The sequence below is a fragment of the Pongo abelii genome, chromosome 12, assembly GCF_028885655.2.
Source record: "Pongo abelii isolate AG06213 chromosome 12, NHGRI_mPonAbe1-v2.0_pri, whole genome shotgun sequence".
Taxonomy (NCBI): Eukaryota; Metazoa; Chordata; class Mammalia; order Primates; family Hominidae; genus Pongo; species Pongo abelii.
Window position 1 is genome coordinate 42,932,288 of NC_071997.2, and position 17,165 is coordinate 42,949,452.

The 17,165-nt window shown below is 40.4% G+C and overlaps 1 protein-coding gene across 1 annotated transcript; it reads left to right on the forward strand.

Moving 5' to 3' along the window:
* Positions 1–2,476: 2,476 nt before the first annotated feature.
* On the forward strand, positions 2,477–5,062 carry IL36A (interleukin 36 alpha). The gene is made up of 4 exons (XM_002811791.3): positions 2,477–2,900; positions 2,993–3,106; positions 3,617–3,756; positions 4,850–5,062. Exons 1-4 carry the CDS (start codon positions 2,891–2,893, stop codon positions 5,060–5,062), a joined length of 477 nt encoding a protein of 158 aa, XP_002811837.2. The 5' UTR covers positions 2,477–2,890.
* The last annotated feature ends 12,103 nt before the right edge of the window (positions 5,063–17,165 follow it).

Below are 17,165 nucleotides of genomic sequence, written 5' to 3' on the forward strand. Positions count from 1 at the left end.
GCTCTACTTTAACCCACATAACAGCCCAGCAAGGTGTAATGCATTTCATATGAGTCATCTGAGGATCAGGGATGTGATAGAATTTCTCCAAAGACACAATTCCAAAAGTTGCAAAACCTAATTTTGAATGCACATCTTTTGAATACAAGTATTTCGCTTTCGAACACCAAACTACTGTGTTAGTTTGGGTTCTCCCCAAGGCAGACCCTGGATGCAGGGAGCTCATTTAGGGGATTATTCCAGGAAATCCAATAGAGAAAATGCTAGTGATTTTGTTACTATTATGGGGCAACTCTGAGAAACCTCAGTGTTATCGTATCAGAGGATGGGGAGGCTGAACATTTGTCTACCAGTTTATTTCACCACTTACTGAAGTTGCCCCTGAGATGGAAGCCCTAGAGGTGTGAAGTTGACAGATGCTAGGATCTCCAACAGCAGTTGTGAACTCAGGTTGTTGAAGATATGGAGCACAGCATCAACAGTATTACCTCAGCTTCCTTTTGTTGAAGAGCTAATGTCAGGTACTGTGAGCTCAGAGCACTGGAGCATCTGGCAGCCAGGCTTCCTTCCCTGCTGTATTAGTCAGGAGCCTCCAGAGAGATAGAATCAGTAAGATGTGTGTTTATGCACACACACACACACACACACACACACACAGAGTTGGCACTTTGTATCAGCAGGTTCAACCAACAAGCATTGAGGGATGCAGAGCCTGTAGACAAAGGGGGCAGACTTTTTGTATAAGTGGGTTCTGCAGGGTCAACTGACAAACCTGTGTAGAGACGGGGTTTCACCATGTTGGCCAGGCTGGTCTCGAACTCCTGACCTCAGGTGATCTGCCTGCCTCAGCCTCCCAAAGTTCTTGAATTACAGGCATGAGCCACCTTGCTTCAACGTTAATATTTTAGTCATAATTGTGTAGGCTCAACCAATTGAGATGTCTATGATATTGGCTATTGTTTCTGCTGTTAATGTTCAGTCCTTTTCAATTAAGGCACAAAAAGATTGTTTTTTTCCTTGCAAATTGATGTGGATGGTCTGCTGCTGCAGGTGCTATTTTCAATATTGTCTCACTTCTTCTTAAAATGAGTTATCCATTGTAAACTGCTGATTTCTTTGGGGCATGCTCCCCACAAACTTTTCATAAGCCAACAATGATTTCAGTATGATGAAACCCAAGTTTCATCGTAAATTTGATTTTTGTTCTTGCTTCAATTTTAGAAGAATTCATGTTTCTCTGATACGTCTCTTTTCAAACTGATGTCTTACCTTTCGTAGTGCCTCAAACTAGATCCTGTTAAACATATTATAACAAGTTAGTAGGAGTTTATTTTGGTGCAAAATAATTCAAAATCCGTGCGTAATTTTTTCTTAATATGCATTTTCCATGAACTTTTTGATGACACCTTGTATGCAAGGGGATTTATTAGGGGGAATAAGCTCATGCAATTTTGGAGGCTGAGAAATCCCATGACAGACCATTTGCAAGCTGGAGACCCTGGGATGCAGGTAACATGCTCAGTTCAAGTCCTAAGGCCTCAGAACTAGGAAGCCAATGATGTAATTCTCACTTTGGGATAGAAAGCCTGAGAACCCCGGGAGACGCTGATATCAAGTCCTGGAGTCCAAACTCTGGAATTATAATGTCCAAGGGCAGGAGAGAATGTCCCAGCTCTAGGAGAGACAGAAAATCACCTTTTCTCTGTCTTTTTCACACCACCCAGGCCCCCAGCCAGTTGGATGGAGCTCACCTACGTTGAGGGTAGATGTTCCCCACTAGTACACTGACACACCAATCTTCTTTGGAAACACCCTCATAGACACACCCCAAACTAATGCATTACCAGTTCTTTAAGTATTCCTTAAACTAATCAAATTGACACTTAAAATTAACCATCACACTACCTATACTAGGGATAGTGATCTAGAGTTAATTGAGGTGGCTAGGGTGCTCAGGAACTGGCTTTGCTACAGTAAGACTCCCTTGGTGGAGAAGCAGCATGCACAGTGGGTTTGAGAAGCTAGAGGAGGGTCACTGGAGTCAGCGTGCTTCTGGTCTCAAATTAACCAAGAATATAGTGTCTGTGGGCCAGGAGTGGTTAGAAGCTACAGAGGTCTTAAGAGACCCATCCCTCCTCAGTCTATCTTGCACCTACTAGGGGCTCCCACTCTTAGGAATAATTCCATTGTTTCATTTTGTGGCATCAGAGATGAGTCATTGGCCCGAAGAAGTCCCATAATGTTTCTCAATTCAGTATCTGTGACTATATTTCCTGCTCTTAAAAGCTTAGCATGCCCTCATTTTTCAGGGTGCTTGGATAAGTCTTAACCATGCTGTTCACATAAAGAGTCACTAAATCCTCTGGCATCAGGAACTAGAAAATATCCTGAGTGTTGGGCAGTTCCAGCCCCAGTGAGGCAGAACTTCCTTCCTTGCCCATGTGGATAAAAGGCCTGGGCCCTGTTACAGCCTGTCAGAAAACCCAAGTGCAGTAGAAGCCATAGTTCATAATGGTAGGGATACAGGGTCCTTCGTAACAGATTATCAGTGTGGCCTATGCTGGAAAGTCTGGTGACCTCTGATTTTTTCTTGCTTCCAGGTCTTTGGCCTTGGCACTCTTTGTCATATTAGAGTTCCTGTGTCTAGGCCTGGGCAGGATTCATAGGTGCAGCTGCTTCTGCTGGAGGTAGACTGCATCCAATAAAGTAAGGGTGCTGGGAGAGTTCTGGGAGTATAGATTCTGACTGGGGTCACTGCTGGGCTGGCCGCCAGTCTTTCATCTGACCCAGGGTTAAACTGTGGCTTGGGACTGACTCAGGTCCTCTCTTGGGGTTGGTCTGCACATAAAAGGACTCCTATCCTTGGCAGTTCTGAAACAACACCACCACAATGGAAAAAGGTAAAGATCCTCATGGAAGGGCGAAAAATGGACAAGGGGGTGATATTTTGTGCTCTCATTCTTACTAATTTACATTTTGACTTTCTCAACAGCATTGAAAATTGACACACCTCAGCGGGGGAGCATTCAGGATGTCAATCATCGGGTGTGGGTTCTTCAGGACCAGACACTCATAGCAGTCCCGAGGAAGGACCGTATGTCTCCAGGTGAGTAGCCACGGTCTGTCAAAGGCAGCTCCTTTGTCCAGTGCTGTTGTGTGTTTGATGTTCAGACGTTATTCCACAGTGGGCTTGTTAACTGGGCATATCTACAGACAGGAGCATCTCACAGACAATAATGAATAAAGGGTGAGCATAAGGTTGTTCTGGGACTATGGTCATGAAGTCAGAGAAGAGAGAGAAAGCTTAAGGGAGACTGAAGGGTCAGCCTATGAAAAACAGTAGAAGACATATTCTGAGAAACTTTGAGGAGTAAGAGTAGGACAAAAGAGGGTAATCTATGGGAGGACCAGTTTTTGAATCCATGAAAGACTGAATTTTCTAATGGAAAGTGTTCCCCAAGCATAGGATGGGTGTCTGGGTTAGATGGTGGGTGGCAGGGTGACCACTCTATGAGTGCACTGTGAGTGTCAGTTAGCAGATTCCCTTAAAACTCTGGCTCAGAGATACCACCCTGGAAATGGCACCTGAACACCACTTTTCACATCGTGTTTCCAGTCACTATTGCCTTAATCTCATGCCGACATGTGGAGACCCTTGAGAAAGACAGAGGGAACCCCATCTACCTGGGACTGAATGGGCTCAATCTCTGCCTGACGTGTGCTAAGGTTGGGGACCAGCCCACGCTGCAGCTGACGGTGAGCGTGGAAGACAGGTCCTGCCATTTATTTGATGGAAACTCAGATTTTAGGATCTTTTAAAAGACAATGTACTTATTATGCTCATGCATTTTAATTTTTGGTTTCCTTGGGGTTGGTATATGTTATGAAAGACTAAGAAACATTGCAGGGATGTTTTGAAACAAACCTACTAAAATGACTTATTATTTTAATTTACAAAAATATTAATAATTTGGCAAGGATGATGTCTAACTTCAATAGAACACACACACAGAGTAAAATCAGCAAGGCCATTTTAGCAGTTAATTATCACAAAGTAGATGAACTTATTAAAACATCTTTCTGGCAAAAAATACATTGCAAATTTAAATGAACAAACATAATTCTCTGTAACAAACACTTTAATAATCGCAATTTTCCATTATTAAAAAAAGATAATTATAGCAGGCCTCTGTGTACTACAGGAACTCTCTTGACCCTTTTCAGTAAACAAGCATAGGCAGACACTCAACTTGATGACAAGATATAAAACAGTGTTTTTCAGCCAGGGGTGATTTTGCTCCATGGACATTTGTCAATGTCTGGAGATGTTTTGGTTGTGACAACCTGGGATGGGGGTGTGATACTTGCATTTATCGGGTAGATGACAGGGATGCTACTAAACATCCTATATTATACAGGACAGACCCTGACAACAAAGAATCATCTTGCTTAAAATGTCAATAGTGCTGAAGGTGCAGAAACCTGACAGAAAACAAGTATGTTTTAATTTGAAATTTACAGTAACTGTTACATAAATATTCTTTAAGTTTCTGTTTCTGAACAAAAAATAATGGCTCAATCAATGCTTTGTATTCTCAAAAACTTTCATGTCAACACATTTTTCAGAGCCTCACATTAAGAACCATTAAAATTTGTAGCCTGAGTTTCAACCATAATCTTAAAAGAATTTAATTTATATGATTTTCAATCCCATAATATGAAACAGAGGTCTCCAAGCTGCTTCAATGAGTAGGGAATGCTATCCTTGGACATGGAATATCAGTGTGTAAAGAATGTGAAACATTCAAACATTTATGTTTCTTGCTGGTGTCTCCTTCACACCCTTCAGGAAAAGGATATAATGGATTTGTACAACCAACCCGAGCCTGTGAAGTCCTTTCTCTTCTACCACAGCCAGAGTGGCAGGAACTCCACCTTTGAGTCTGTGGCCTTCCCTGGCTGGTTCATCGCTGTCAGCTCTGAAGGAGGCTGTCCTCTCATCCTTACCCAAGAACTGGGGAAAGCCAACACAACTGACTTTGGGTTAACTATGCTGTTTTAAGGTCAGTTGGGTTTGGAGGTTGGTCTCCATGCAGAGAAAATCTTAGTATAATCTTAGCCTGGAATGGGCAGGGAGAATTTGTTATTGGACTTTCCACCTAAGAGTATCTTACTGCCTCCCAATACATTCATGCAGTGACCTAAGTGCTGGACTGGGTCCCTTTCCCTGGGGCCATGTGGAAGATAGTCCAGGGAAATTGAGGGCCTTGCCATGAGCATGTGGCTGAAATATGGCACAATTACAAAAATAATAAAGAAAGCTCTACTTAACGTACTTGCTAATAATGCTCCAAGTAAAAATGAGGGTGGTGACTCTTGAATTTTAAGTCCAGGTCTCTGGATTTTCAGATACATTCCTCTGTGATGGAGTATCAAGACCTTTTGGATTCTGACAAAGAGAAGCAGATATAAATGTTCCATCAGAAAGAGGAGACCAAAAAGAAAGCTGTGCCGCTCCTGGGCTTGGCTTATGTCTCAGTGAAGTTACATATGCTGGTGCTGGTTTGGGTGAAGAACTGCTGTGGTTTATGAAGCTTTCACCTAAAGTGTTATCACTGGACCTCAAAAGCATTAAATTTGTGAAATAAAAATTTTGTCATCTCAGTGGCTTTTTTATGAATCAAATGGCTTTAGTGGAGTATTGTGGTTATAATACTGATTCCTTGCATTTTTAAGGAGTTTTATAGTTTGTAAAGCAGGCTCACACGAAGGCTCTTGTTTCTAAGAAGAACTAGTAAGATTGTTGGGGAGGGTGGTATCTTCCCAAACTCGAGTTTCTCCAGGCCTCACTACTGGGGTGGGTGGGACAAATAGTGCTTCACTAATAGAAATTTTACTCCCTATTTCGGTGCACAATGCAGGTGCACAGCTAGCTGAAAAACCCTCCCTTCCTCTTCTGGCAAGGGTTTCTGAGAGTCTACTGCAGGTTTTTCCTGTGAACTCACAAACCATAAACTGACATGGGTCCCATTCACCTAGAGAACATTCATTTTGAAGACTTCTTTTTAATCCTCTCTTATTTTGAAATAAGTTTTCTTCTTACAGAATATTAGTCGAAATTTTATTTCTTGCCGTATTATGATTCCCAAAATAGTTCATCGGTGTAGTCCTCTTGTAATGTTTATTTTCCATTATATTTTTACTTGTCCCTAAGCTTTGGAGGAAGATGTGGAAATGCTGTTTTCCTGAGCACATTGATGAATTCCAGGGCCCTGCAGGCATTGCCCCAACCTCCTCATCCCATCCTGATGTCTTCTTCCATTCAGCATTTGAGTGACCACATTGATGTTAGAGATTATATTTTTTCTTGGTGACAGCATAGCATTCCCCGAACTTTTCATTTCTCATGGTTCTTACAAAAAAGTAGAACTGTTTCTCCTCTGCCTTTCCCTGTGCTGGTAATTTCTCCAGACCTGTGAGATAACCAAAACACTTAGGAGAGTGAAAGGGGTCTATTAATGCACTGGGTTAATGGACCTAAACTGAGAGGTATGGACCAGCTGTTGGACCAACTGGGATATTTGATCTCCTAAACTCAGGGCTGGGGAGAAATCTGGCCATCTTTGACGTTGCCTGGATGTTTTCTGGAAGAAGAAATTCAACTTCTTTAGAAATTTATGTCTACTTGTTTTTATTCTCCTTTATTTTCCTATAAATGCATAAAACATTGCATTTTCTCTTAGTATCCCTTGAGATACATCCTATAATTATTTGTATTGTGGCTTAATATGAGATATACCTGCCTAATAAATTTTTAAATGTACAATATTGTTAATAAAGTATACTATAGGTATACTCTTGCACAGATCTCTAGAACTTATTTCTCTTGCTTAAATGAATATTATATGCATTGAAGAGCATCCCTTCATTTCTCCTTCCCCCAGTCCCTGGAAACCACCATTCTACTCTCTGTTTCTATGAATTTGACTATTTCAGATATTGTATCTGTAAGTGGAATCATGCAGTATTTGTCCTTTTGTGACCGGCTCATTTCAGATAGCATGATATACTCCAGGTTCTTCCATGTTGTCCCAAATGGCTGGATTTTCTTCTTTTTAAAGGCTGAATAATAATCCATTGTGTGCATATGCCACATTTTCTTTGTCCATTTATCCATAAATGGGCATTTAGGTTGTTTTTATAACTTGGCTATTGTACATAATGCTGCAATGAACATGAGAGTGCAGAATAAATTAAAGATTTTAATGTAAGACCAGAAACGGCCCAAACTCCTGGAAGAACACATAGGAGAAAAGTTTCATAACATGAATCTAGGCAAGATTTCTTGGATATGACACCAAAAGCACAAGGAACAAAAGCGAAAGTAGACAAGTGAGACTATCAAACTGAAGAGCTTATGCACAGCCAAAGAAACAATCAACAGAGTGAAAAGGCAACCTATGAAATGAAAGAAAATATTTGCAAACCATGTATCTCCTAAGAAGTTAATATCCAAAATATGTAAGGAAGTCACACAACTCAATGGCAAACAAACAAACAAACGTGATTAAAAATGGGCAGACTTGAATGGACATTTCTCCAAGACATACAAATGGCCAACAGGTATATGAAAAGATGTTCAGCATTTACTAATAATCAGGGAAAGGCAAATCGAAAGCACAGTGAGATATCACCTGTTAGAATGGCTATTACCAGAAAAACCAATGTGTTGGCGAGGATGTGGAGAAATTGGAACCCTTTACACTTTGGGTAGAAATTTGAAATAGTGCAGTCACTATAGAAAACAGTATAAAGGTTCCTCAAAAAATTAAAAGTAGAACTACCATATGACCCACAAATCTCACTTCTCATTATACACCCCAAAGAATTAAAATCAGGATCTCAAAGAGATATCAGGACACATCCTATAATGTTGACACAGTGTTTTCACTGTCTTTATTTCAACTTCAATCTGTTTTGGTTATTATTTTCCTTTAAAATGTGGATTATATATATTATTTCTAAATTCCCAAGTGGTTGGATAATTTGGGGGCTACCTCAGAATTGTCTATGTTTGTTATTGCCTATGGTTAGATGGAATGGCCTGTACGATATCAACTTTGAGCATTTTTTGATATTTCCTTTGTGACTTTGTGCACTAAAAATAAGTTTTCCATGCAAATCTAAGAAAAATTAACACTGATTTCCAGGCATAAATTTAGACATGTATAAATATACTTCATAATATGAACATATAATATTACATAGAATTATATATATTATGTATTTTAATATTTTGACATTAATAGATACATACAATTTAACATATATGTATTTATATATTTGTAAGTTGAATTCTGTTAACTATTTACTCTTTATATTTTTAATTCTTACTTGTTTTTTTTTGCTTGATCTATCAGTTGCTCATAGGGAGTATTAAATTACCTTACTATGACTGCATTTTTAATCAAATTATGTTATTACTTTATACCATTTGCCTAGATTACTTTAATTCTGTTTTTTGGTACCTAAAGGTTCATGTATGCCATATCTTCTTCTTCTTGTTTCATACCTTTTATCCTAATGAAATATTAATCTTTGAACCATTATTGATGTTTTTCTTAACTTCTTTGTTGGCTGTGCATACCATTACTTCACCACTTGAAAACACTTTTTTTTTTCTTTGCATTTTAACTTCTCTGAAACCTAGATACATGTTACTACAATGGATGGCATCTTACTATATTGTCAGCCAAGTGGCAGTCATGACGTAGTGGTCATTGCCTATGCATTTGCAAATAAGGTTGGTTTTTCTGATGCCGTGGTTGGACAAATGTTCCGCATCTGATGTTTCATTCAATACATCATCAAGAAAAAACATTCATTGAAGGAATATGATCCTGGTTGTTGGTGATAAAACTTCTATTCACACATCCTATAAATTAAAAAAGCAACAGCATCAAAAGTTGCTGAATGGAGGTCAGCAGTTTGGAATGATGTCTGGAGATAAGGGTGGATAACTTAAGAAATGCTGTATCACCAGTACTCTTGTTGGCACAGGAGAGTTTTATCAGAAACAAACGTTGGTGATTCTGAGTCAGAAGTGATTAAGCAGAATCACATTCAAAATGTAAGAAGTTTTAGGGCTGGGTGCAGTGGCTCATGCCTGTAACTCCAGCACTTTGGGAGGCCAAGGAGGATGGATCACCTGAGATCAGGAGTTCGAAACCAGCCTGGCCAACATGGTGAAATCCCGCCTCAACTAAAAATACAAAAATTAGCTGGACGTGATGGTGCATGCTTGTAATCCCATCTACTCAGGAGGGTGAGGCAGGAGAATCAATTGAACCCGGTGGGCAGAGGTTGCAGTGAGCCGAGATCACACCCCTGCACTCTAGCCTGGGTAACAGAGCTAGACTCTGGCTCCAAAAAAAAAAAAAAAAAGTAAGAAATTTTAGGAATACTTTAATTGACTAATCTCATTTATATTTATCTTTTTGTGAATGAAAAGAATACTAGATTATAAATACATGTCTTTAAAACAGCTCCATTTATGTGTATGATTCTAAGAGAGTATTGTATTGTAATTGGGCAATTTTTTTTTCTTTTTTGGTAGTACATAAAATAATTGTACATCTTACAATCCATGGCATTTTAGAGTCAATGTAACATGATATTGTCAACTGCTTTTTTTGTGTTAACATTTGCTTGACATATATCTTCATCAATTCCTACATTTTCAACCTTTTTGAATTATTTTCCTTTACACGTATCTCTTATCAACAGCATATAGCTAGACGTGTGCGTGTGTTTGGTTTAACAAGTCATCTGATAGTCTTTGTCTTTTTATTAAATTTCGCCCATTCACCTTTATTTTGATCACTGGTATGCAGAATTAAATATGACATCTTTTCTGTCTTTTTCAGTTTGTCCTGTTATATTTTGCTTTTCATTTTTTTCTGATAGCTGAATCTGATATACTTTGGATTATTGTTGTAATCTACACAAACCTACTAGTGAGTTCTTACTTGTTAAGTAATTAGTTTAGTTTTTTAGTGCAGAAATTGTGATATGTTACATGACATGTCATTATAGTACAGGAGTGTTTTGGTGATATATGGGGTATTAATTTGGATTTTTAGGTGAACTCATTTTTTCTTTTCAATTTGATGTAGTGAAATATATGCCGCAGTATCTGAAAACTTGCTATCCAACATGGCTTTAGGATCAGATTAACCACTTGAGTTTCTGCTTTGTGGATTACTTGTTCATTGCATTTGCCCATTTTCTTCTCTTGATGCTATCATATCTTTCTTTTTTCTTGTTGGTTTGCAGAAATTTATTATATATTTTTAAGTCTTAATTCACTATTTGTTTTAGTTGTTGCAACTATCTTATTTCAACTTGCCATCGGCTAATTTTTTCCTATGGTGTCTTTAATAAAGAGAGAAATTCTTATGGTTTGCTGTCATCAAATCTGTCTTTTTTTTTTTTTTTTTTGATGGAGCCTTGGTCTGTCGCCCAGGGTGGAGTGCAGTGGCGCGATCTCGGCTCACTGCAACCTCGGCTTCCTGAGTTCATGCCATTCTTCTGCCTCAGCCTCCCAAGTAGCTGGGACTACAGGTGCCCGCCACCATGCCCAGCTAATTTTTTGTATTTTTAGTAGAGACAGGGTTTCACCGAGTTAGCCAGGATGGTCTCGATCTCCTGACCTCGTCATCTGCCCACCTCTGCCTCCCAAAGTGTTGGGATTATAGGTGTGAGCCACCCCGCCTGGCCAAATCTATCTTTTTTAAAACGTAGGGTTTGAGCAATTGGATCTTTTTAGTTATTTTAAAAACAACGTTAAACTTTACCAAATTATTAATATGTCTTCAACCTTACCTACTGAATATTTTGAATAATCATCCTGGATTTATTCCTCTGCATTTGGAGTGCTTCCTTCAAGAGGGGTTTCGGAAGCAGGCTGTGTGGGGCAAAGCTTCTTAGCCTAGGAGGCTCCCTGAGAAGAGCTTTTATGTTTTTCTGTATGATGATAATTCCAGGAAAGGTGATTTTTAGGGGACTGGTATGCTGGACAGAGAACAAGGTCATCAAGAATTAAGGTAGCCTATAATAAAATTGAAGTTTGGAAAGAAAAAACAAATGTTAGGGAAAGGCCAGAGTGATCTAGGGCCCCAGGGGGTGACTAACTCAGTATCCAAGAGAAAAAGCAAGAGAGTGGAGAGATGCAAATGAATTTCAAGACAGAAGTAGGGTGACACAAATGTAGTTGGTCTACGTGCATTTTTTCTGCTGAATGAATAATGTGCTGAGCATATTATCCTTCTTAACCACAATATCCACCATGAAAATTATTTCTATTTTATAGAAGGGAAATCGGGGACTCAGAGCTATGAAGAGACTTGACTGAATGCATGTAGCTAGAAGCAGGCATCTCCAAAGTTTGGACTCACGGGTGCTGAATATAAAAACCTTATACACTGTATGCAATAGTAATCACAAGTATCTTCCATTGAACCCCTCTTCATTTCCAGGCACTGGGAATTGGGAAAAGGGCACTGGGAAAAGCTGGGAGTCAATGATTCAGGCTTCAGAAAGATGCCCCCTTCTTCTGGACTTCTGAAAGAGGGAATTTGAGTCTATCGTTAGGGACCAGGATGCCCACAGTGGTGGCCTGCCCTGGGCTCTGAGGTACAGAGGCTTGTTAGGTGGAGCCAACTTTTTGTTCAGCTCTAGGAGGTGTACTCTTGACCCCAGGGAGTGTCCATGTTCAGATGGAACAGCATCCAGGAACCTGACTTGGGAGAGTCCCTGAAAATGTTGATGTAATCCCATTTCTTTGTTTTTACTGTCTGGGGATTTCCCTCACCTTCTTTCCTTGAGTATCTCTAAGCAGTCTGACCTGTGCTACCATTGATATTTCCCCACGCAAAGCCTCAACAGGAAGCAGCTTTATAGAGGGAGAAGTCTTCACATGCTCCTTCGGCTAAAGGAGCACAGGGGCTACTAGAGAAACTACATGTCCACTGGAACATGGAGATCCCGATTCACACTGGTGTCTGGACTCCTTGGCCCAGCTCATGCTGGAAGCTACTGGCCTCTGATCCCAAGCTCACTGCTGGGCCTTTGGCCTGGCACTGGCCATCGATGAGGGTCTTTGCTTGTGCTGGAACCAAAGGGAGAGCTGCTTCTTGTTGGACAGTGAGTTGGTGGGACTGTGCTCTGTGCTCCCCACTGGATACACTGTGTTTAGAAAGTAAAAACATGAGGCTGGAATAACAAGGCACAGATAAAGCCCACTGCAAATTAACAAGCAATAATATTTCTCCCAATAATATGCTGCAGCTGTAGTATCATAACATTCCTCTTTGAGTGGCTGCTATTTTTTTAATCACTAAGAGACTTAGGTCTTTACAACCATGGACAATTGGACATTTGACTTTTCAAATTGTATGAACAAGAATGAAGCATCCCAGTTTTGCCTGAATAATATAAATCATGCTGACACAGAGAAGCAGCCTCAATCTCCAGCCTGTGAACAAAGCTTCAGATAAAAGGTTTCTGGTCACAACATTCTACGTGTTTAACTTTGTAGTTTCAGAGGACACAGACCCTAGATCCTCTTTACACTTCTGACCTAATGTAGACCCCTCTCCCTACAGCACTTTTTGCTTTGAGCCCATCTAAACATTGCTTCATTTAAATTTTGCTTAAATATTACTTTTCCCCCAAATCCTATACATTGTCTTTCTTCCTTGGTATGGCTCAGGTTCCTGATGGACAGTCTCTCTTACTGCAGTAAGTCAATAAATCTGACTTTGTTGGACTACAGAGTTGTTCCTATTGATTTTAGGCTGATGGGGCGGGGACAATGTGATAGTCAGGCATAGGACCTGCCCAGATGGATCCTAATGGCAGACCCAGTGCACATCATATTTTAGATGAGTGACTAAAGTATGCATTGCTACCCCTATTAATGAGCCATCTTCCTTCACCAGCACTGCTTAGTGCTTGGGCTTAGTCATCATTTCAGACTGAACCCCGCTATTAGTCCTGTCTGGATTAGGAAGCACCCATTGATACCAATGACCTTGTCCGTGGATGAAGAATTGGTTTTTGCCACGTTAATTGTTAGTGCTTGAGGGGAGGGGTAATAGGGGTAATCCCTCTCTCCCACTTGAGTTATGAACCAATTGAGAAGTAAGACAAAGACTTTTTTTTGTTTATTGATACATTTATTATTAATAAAGCTGATATTGATTGTGGATTCTTTCTGCAAATGAATAAAGCACAGAATGAGACAATGAGAATTGCAGTCACACATGTCACAGTCAGAACCACAGGGAAGATGGCTCTCATAAAAGTATAAATCATGGCTGGGCACGGTGGATTGCACCCAGACTCTCAGCACTTGGGAGGCTGAGGTGGGAAGGTTGCTTGAGTTCAGGAGTTTGAGACCAGCCTGGGTAACATAGCAGGACTCTGTCTTTTGGAGAAGAAGAAGGAGAAGGAGAAGGAGAAGTGTTAATCATAATGGAACAGAGAAAAATGAAAGCTTTCTTCAATTCTATTGGCTTTCAATGGAAAGTAGGTAGAGAGCAGTTGGACCACACATGAAGAAGAAGAGGAAGGAGAAGAATAAGAAGAGGAAGAAGAAGAAGAAGGAGAAAAAGAAAGAAAGAAAGAGAGAAAGAAAGAGAGAAAGAAAGAAAGAAAAGAGAAGAGAAGAGAAGAAAAGAAGAAGAAGAAGGAGAAGGAGAAGGAGGAGAAGAAGAAGAAAAAGGACCTGGAGGAGGAGGAGGAGGGAGAAGGAGGGAGGAGGAGGAGAAGAAGAGTGAATCATGATGGAACAGAGCAAAATGAAAGCTTTCTTCAATTCTATTGGTTTTCAATGGAAAGTAGGTAGACAGCAGTTGGTCCACACACTCTTAGTTTCTCATATGTAGTATGACCACATAATTTATATATAAGGTGTCATTTTTAAGAGGGGAAGGGGTGGTATCAGTAATGACAGCAGGACAATAGGTGTGCAGCAGGATGTATGGGTTTCTTTTCACTTGGCTGAGGTGAATGAGGGCAGGAAGAAAGCCAGGTGTTTAATTGAAGGAAACATGAGGAGGAAAGAACTGTTCTTCGTTTGGAGATTTATGTCAAAGGGAAAGGGGAGGCTAAAGCGGGCCGTGACAGCTGCACTCACAAGCTGAAGGACTTGGGTGGGCCTGGGAGTCCCTTCATTCTCTGAGACATCAAGCCTGAGGAACAGGAAGACAGATTTTATTCTGAGTGAGATTAGTCTTGTTAAAGAAGGTGGACTGCCTGGGAAGGAAGTCAGTTCCTCATTTATCCATTTATTCAGTTATTGATTTATTAAAAATTAATTCAACAAAAATTATTAAACACAGACACAGTGCTAGGGGCTGGAAATACAATGGTAAACTAGAAAAATATCACTTCCTTGCAATCAAGGCGTTTATAAGGTAATGGGGGAAGGGAAGAAAGATAAAGGCAAATCAATAAAGTGATTACAAACCCTGTGAAGGAAACAGTCAAAAGCTGACATAAGAGGTAGAGAAAGGAGATTACTTTAGACATGGTGACCAAAAAGTCACATATAGGAAGGTGACTTGAAGGAGCTAAAAAGAGAAAATATGAGAATAAACTAATACAGGTAAAAGGCTGTGCATGAACGTAGCATATGCAAAGGTCCTGGGGCTGTGAACAACTTGGCATGTTCAAAGAGCTGAAAGATTGGAATAACTGAAGATACTGATAGAAAGAAAGAGTTATCTGGAAGAGGGGTTGGAGGCAGGGGCCAGACGATTCAAGCAAGCCTGTAAATGATGGTAAGGACTTTGCATTTTCTTCCAAGTGCAAATGGAAACGTTGAAGGGGTCTAAAGATTGGACTGGCATGGTTAAGATTTCCATTGGTAGAGATAATCCTGGCTGTCTCATGGAGAATGGATTTAATGGGTGCAGGAGTAGATGAAAGGCACTGGGCAGGAGGTGGATCCACATTCAGATGAGCCTTGGTGGTTGTCTGGCATTCAGTGGTGGGTGACAAGGAAGTTGAAGAGAGATGGGTAGATTCAAGCATATTTTGGAGGTAGTCTGCTTTAGAGACAGCCTTGTTAATAGGTTGGATGTAGGACTTCAGTGAAAGGAGAAATCAAGGATCAATCCTAGGTTTCTGTTGTAACTGAGACGGAGATAACTGAGTGTTGGAATGTGCAGGTTGTGGAAGGATCAAACGTTCTACTTATGACATATTCAATTTCCAAGTTCAGAGACAGCCTACATTGGTAGCTACAAATGCATATCTGGAGTTTAGAGGAGAGTTCTGGGCCAGGGATAAAATTGTCAACTGATACGGCTTGGCTGTGGTTCCATCCAAGTCTCACCTTGAATTGTAATAATACCCACATGTCAAGGGCAGGACCCGGTGGAGATAATTGAATCATGGGGGCAGTTTCCCCCAAGTGTTCTTATAGTATGAATAAGTCTCATGAGAGCTGATGGTTTTATAAATGGGAGTTCCCCTGCACAAGGTCTCTTGCCTGTTGCCATGTAAGATGTGCCTTTGCTCTTCCTTTGCCTTCTGCCATGATTGTGAGGCCTCCCCAGCCATGCTGAACTGTGAGTCCATTAAACCTCTTTCCTTTATAAATTACCCAGTCTTGAGTATGTCTTTATTAGCAGCATGAGAACCATCTAATACGTCCACATACACCTGTTAGTGAAACAAATAGTGTCACCCAGTGAAACAATATAAAGGAGAAAAGGATTCAAGGATGAGTTCTGAGGAATTTCAACTATAAGAAGTCACATGAGGGGGAGCCAGTAAATGAAAGTAAGAAGAAAATTTCAGTGAGTCTGAGGAAAGCCCAGAGAGACTTGTTGCAGAATCCCTAGTATGTGCATGTAAAGATGTGTGGGAGCAGTGGAGTATGCCTAGCGCTGATTGAGATTAGGACAGCAGAGTGCCCATGGCATCAGGAAACAGGCAGGGGTGTCATTGATGGTGCTCAGAAGAAAGGTTTTGGTGGAGAAGTCTGATGTCAGAGGTCAGACTGGAGAGAGCAGAATACTGAAGGACTAATCAGTAATCACGCATGTGCAAATGAAAATAACAGTGAGAGATTATCCTTTATATCAGTGGTCCCTAAGTTTTGTGGCACCAGGGACTGGTTTCATGGAAGACATTTTTTCCATGGACTGGGGATATGGGTGTTCTTAGAAGATCATCATGCATTAGATTCTCATAAGGAGCGCACACATAAATCCCTTGCACAAGCACTTCACTCATGCACCTATGAGCATCTAATACCCTCCACTGATCTGAAAGGAGGCAGAACTCAGGCAGTACTGCTCGCTCGCCTGCCACTCACCTTCTGCCGTGCAGCCCGGTTCCTAACAGGTGATGGACTGGTAATGGTCCATGGACCATGGCCTAGGGGTTGGAAACCCCTGCTTTATATGCTAGAATAATAATGCTTTTTAAATTTTTGAAAAGTAAAAATGTAGGGCAGGGAAGAACGAAAACACCATTGGAAGTGTAAATTAAAAAAAAAATTTGGACCATGGCCTAGGGGTTGGAAACCCCTGCTTTATATGCTAGGACAACAATACTTTTTAAATTTTTAAAAAGTAAAAATGTAGGGCAGAGAAGAACGAAAACACCATTGGAAGTGTAAATTAGAAAAGCCACATCCAAGGGCAGATAGTATCTATTGAAAATAAAGAATGCACTTACTCCATGGTCAAGCGATTCATTTATCTATTTTTTTTCAGCTATCTTGTCTAAGATCACTTATCTATTCCAAAGAAAGTCTTGCATGTCTGCATAGAAGGCATACACTAGAATGTTCATTGCCACATTCTTTGTAAAAAAAAAAAAAAAAAAAAGGTAGCAAAATGTGGAAACAACCTAACTCTCCATCCATGAAGGAATGGCTAAACAAAGGATGGTAAAACCATTCTGTTGGGTGCTCTGCAGCAGTTGTAAAGGAATGAGACAGCCATCCATGCCAATGTAGACAGATATTTGAACACATTGTTCAGTGAAAAAATGAGTTGGGCTGGGCGCAGTAGCTTCACCTGTAATCCCAGTGCTTTGGGAAGCTGAGGCAGGTGGATCACTTGAAGTCAGGAGTTCAAGACCAG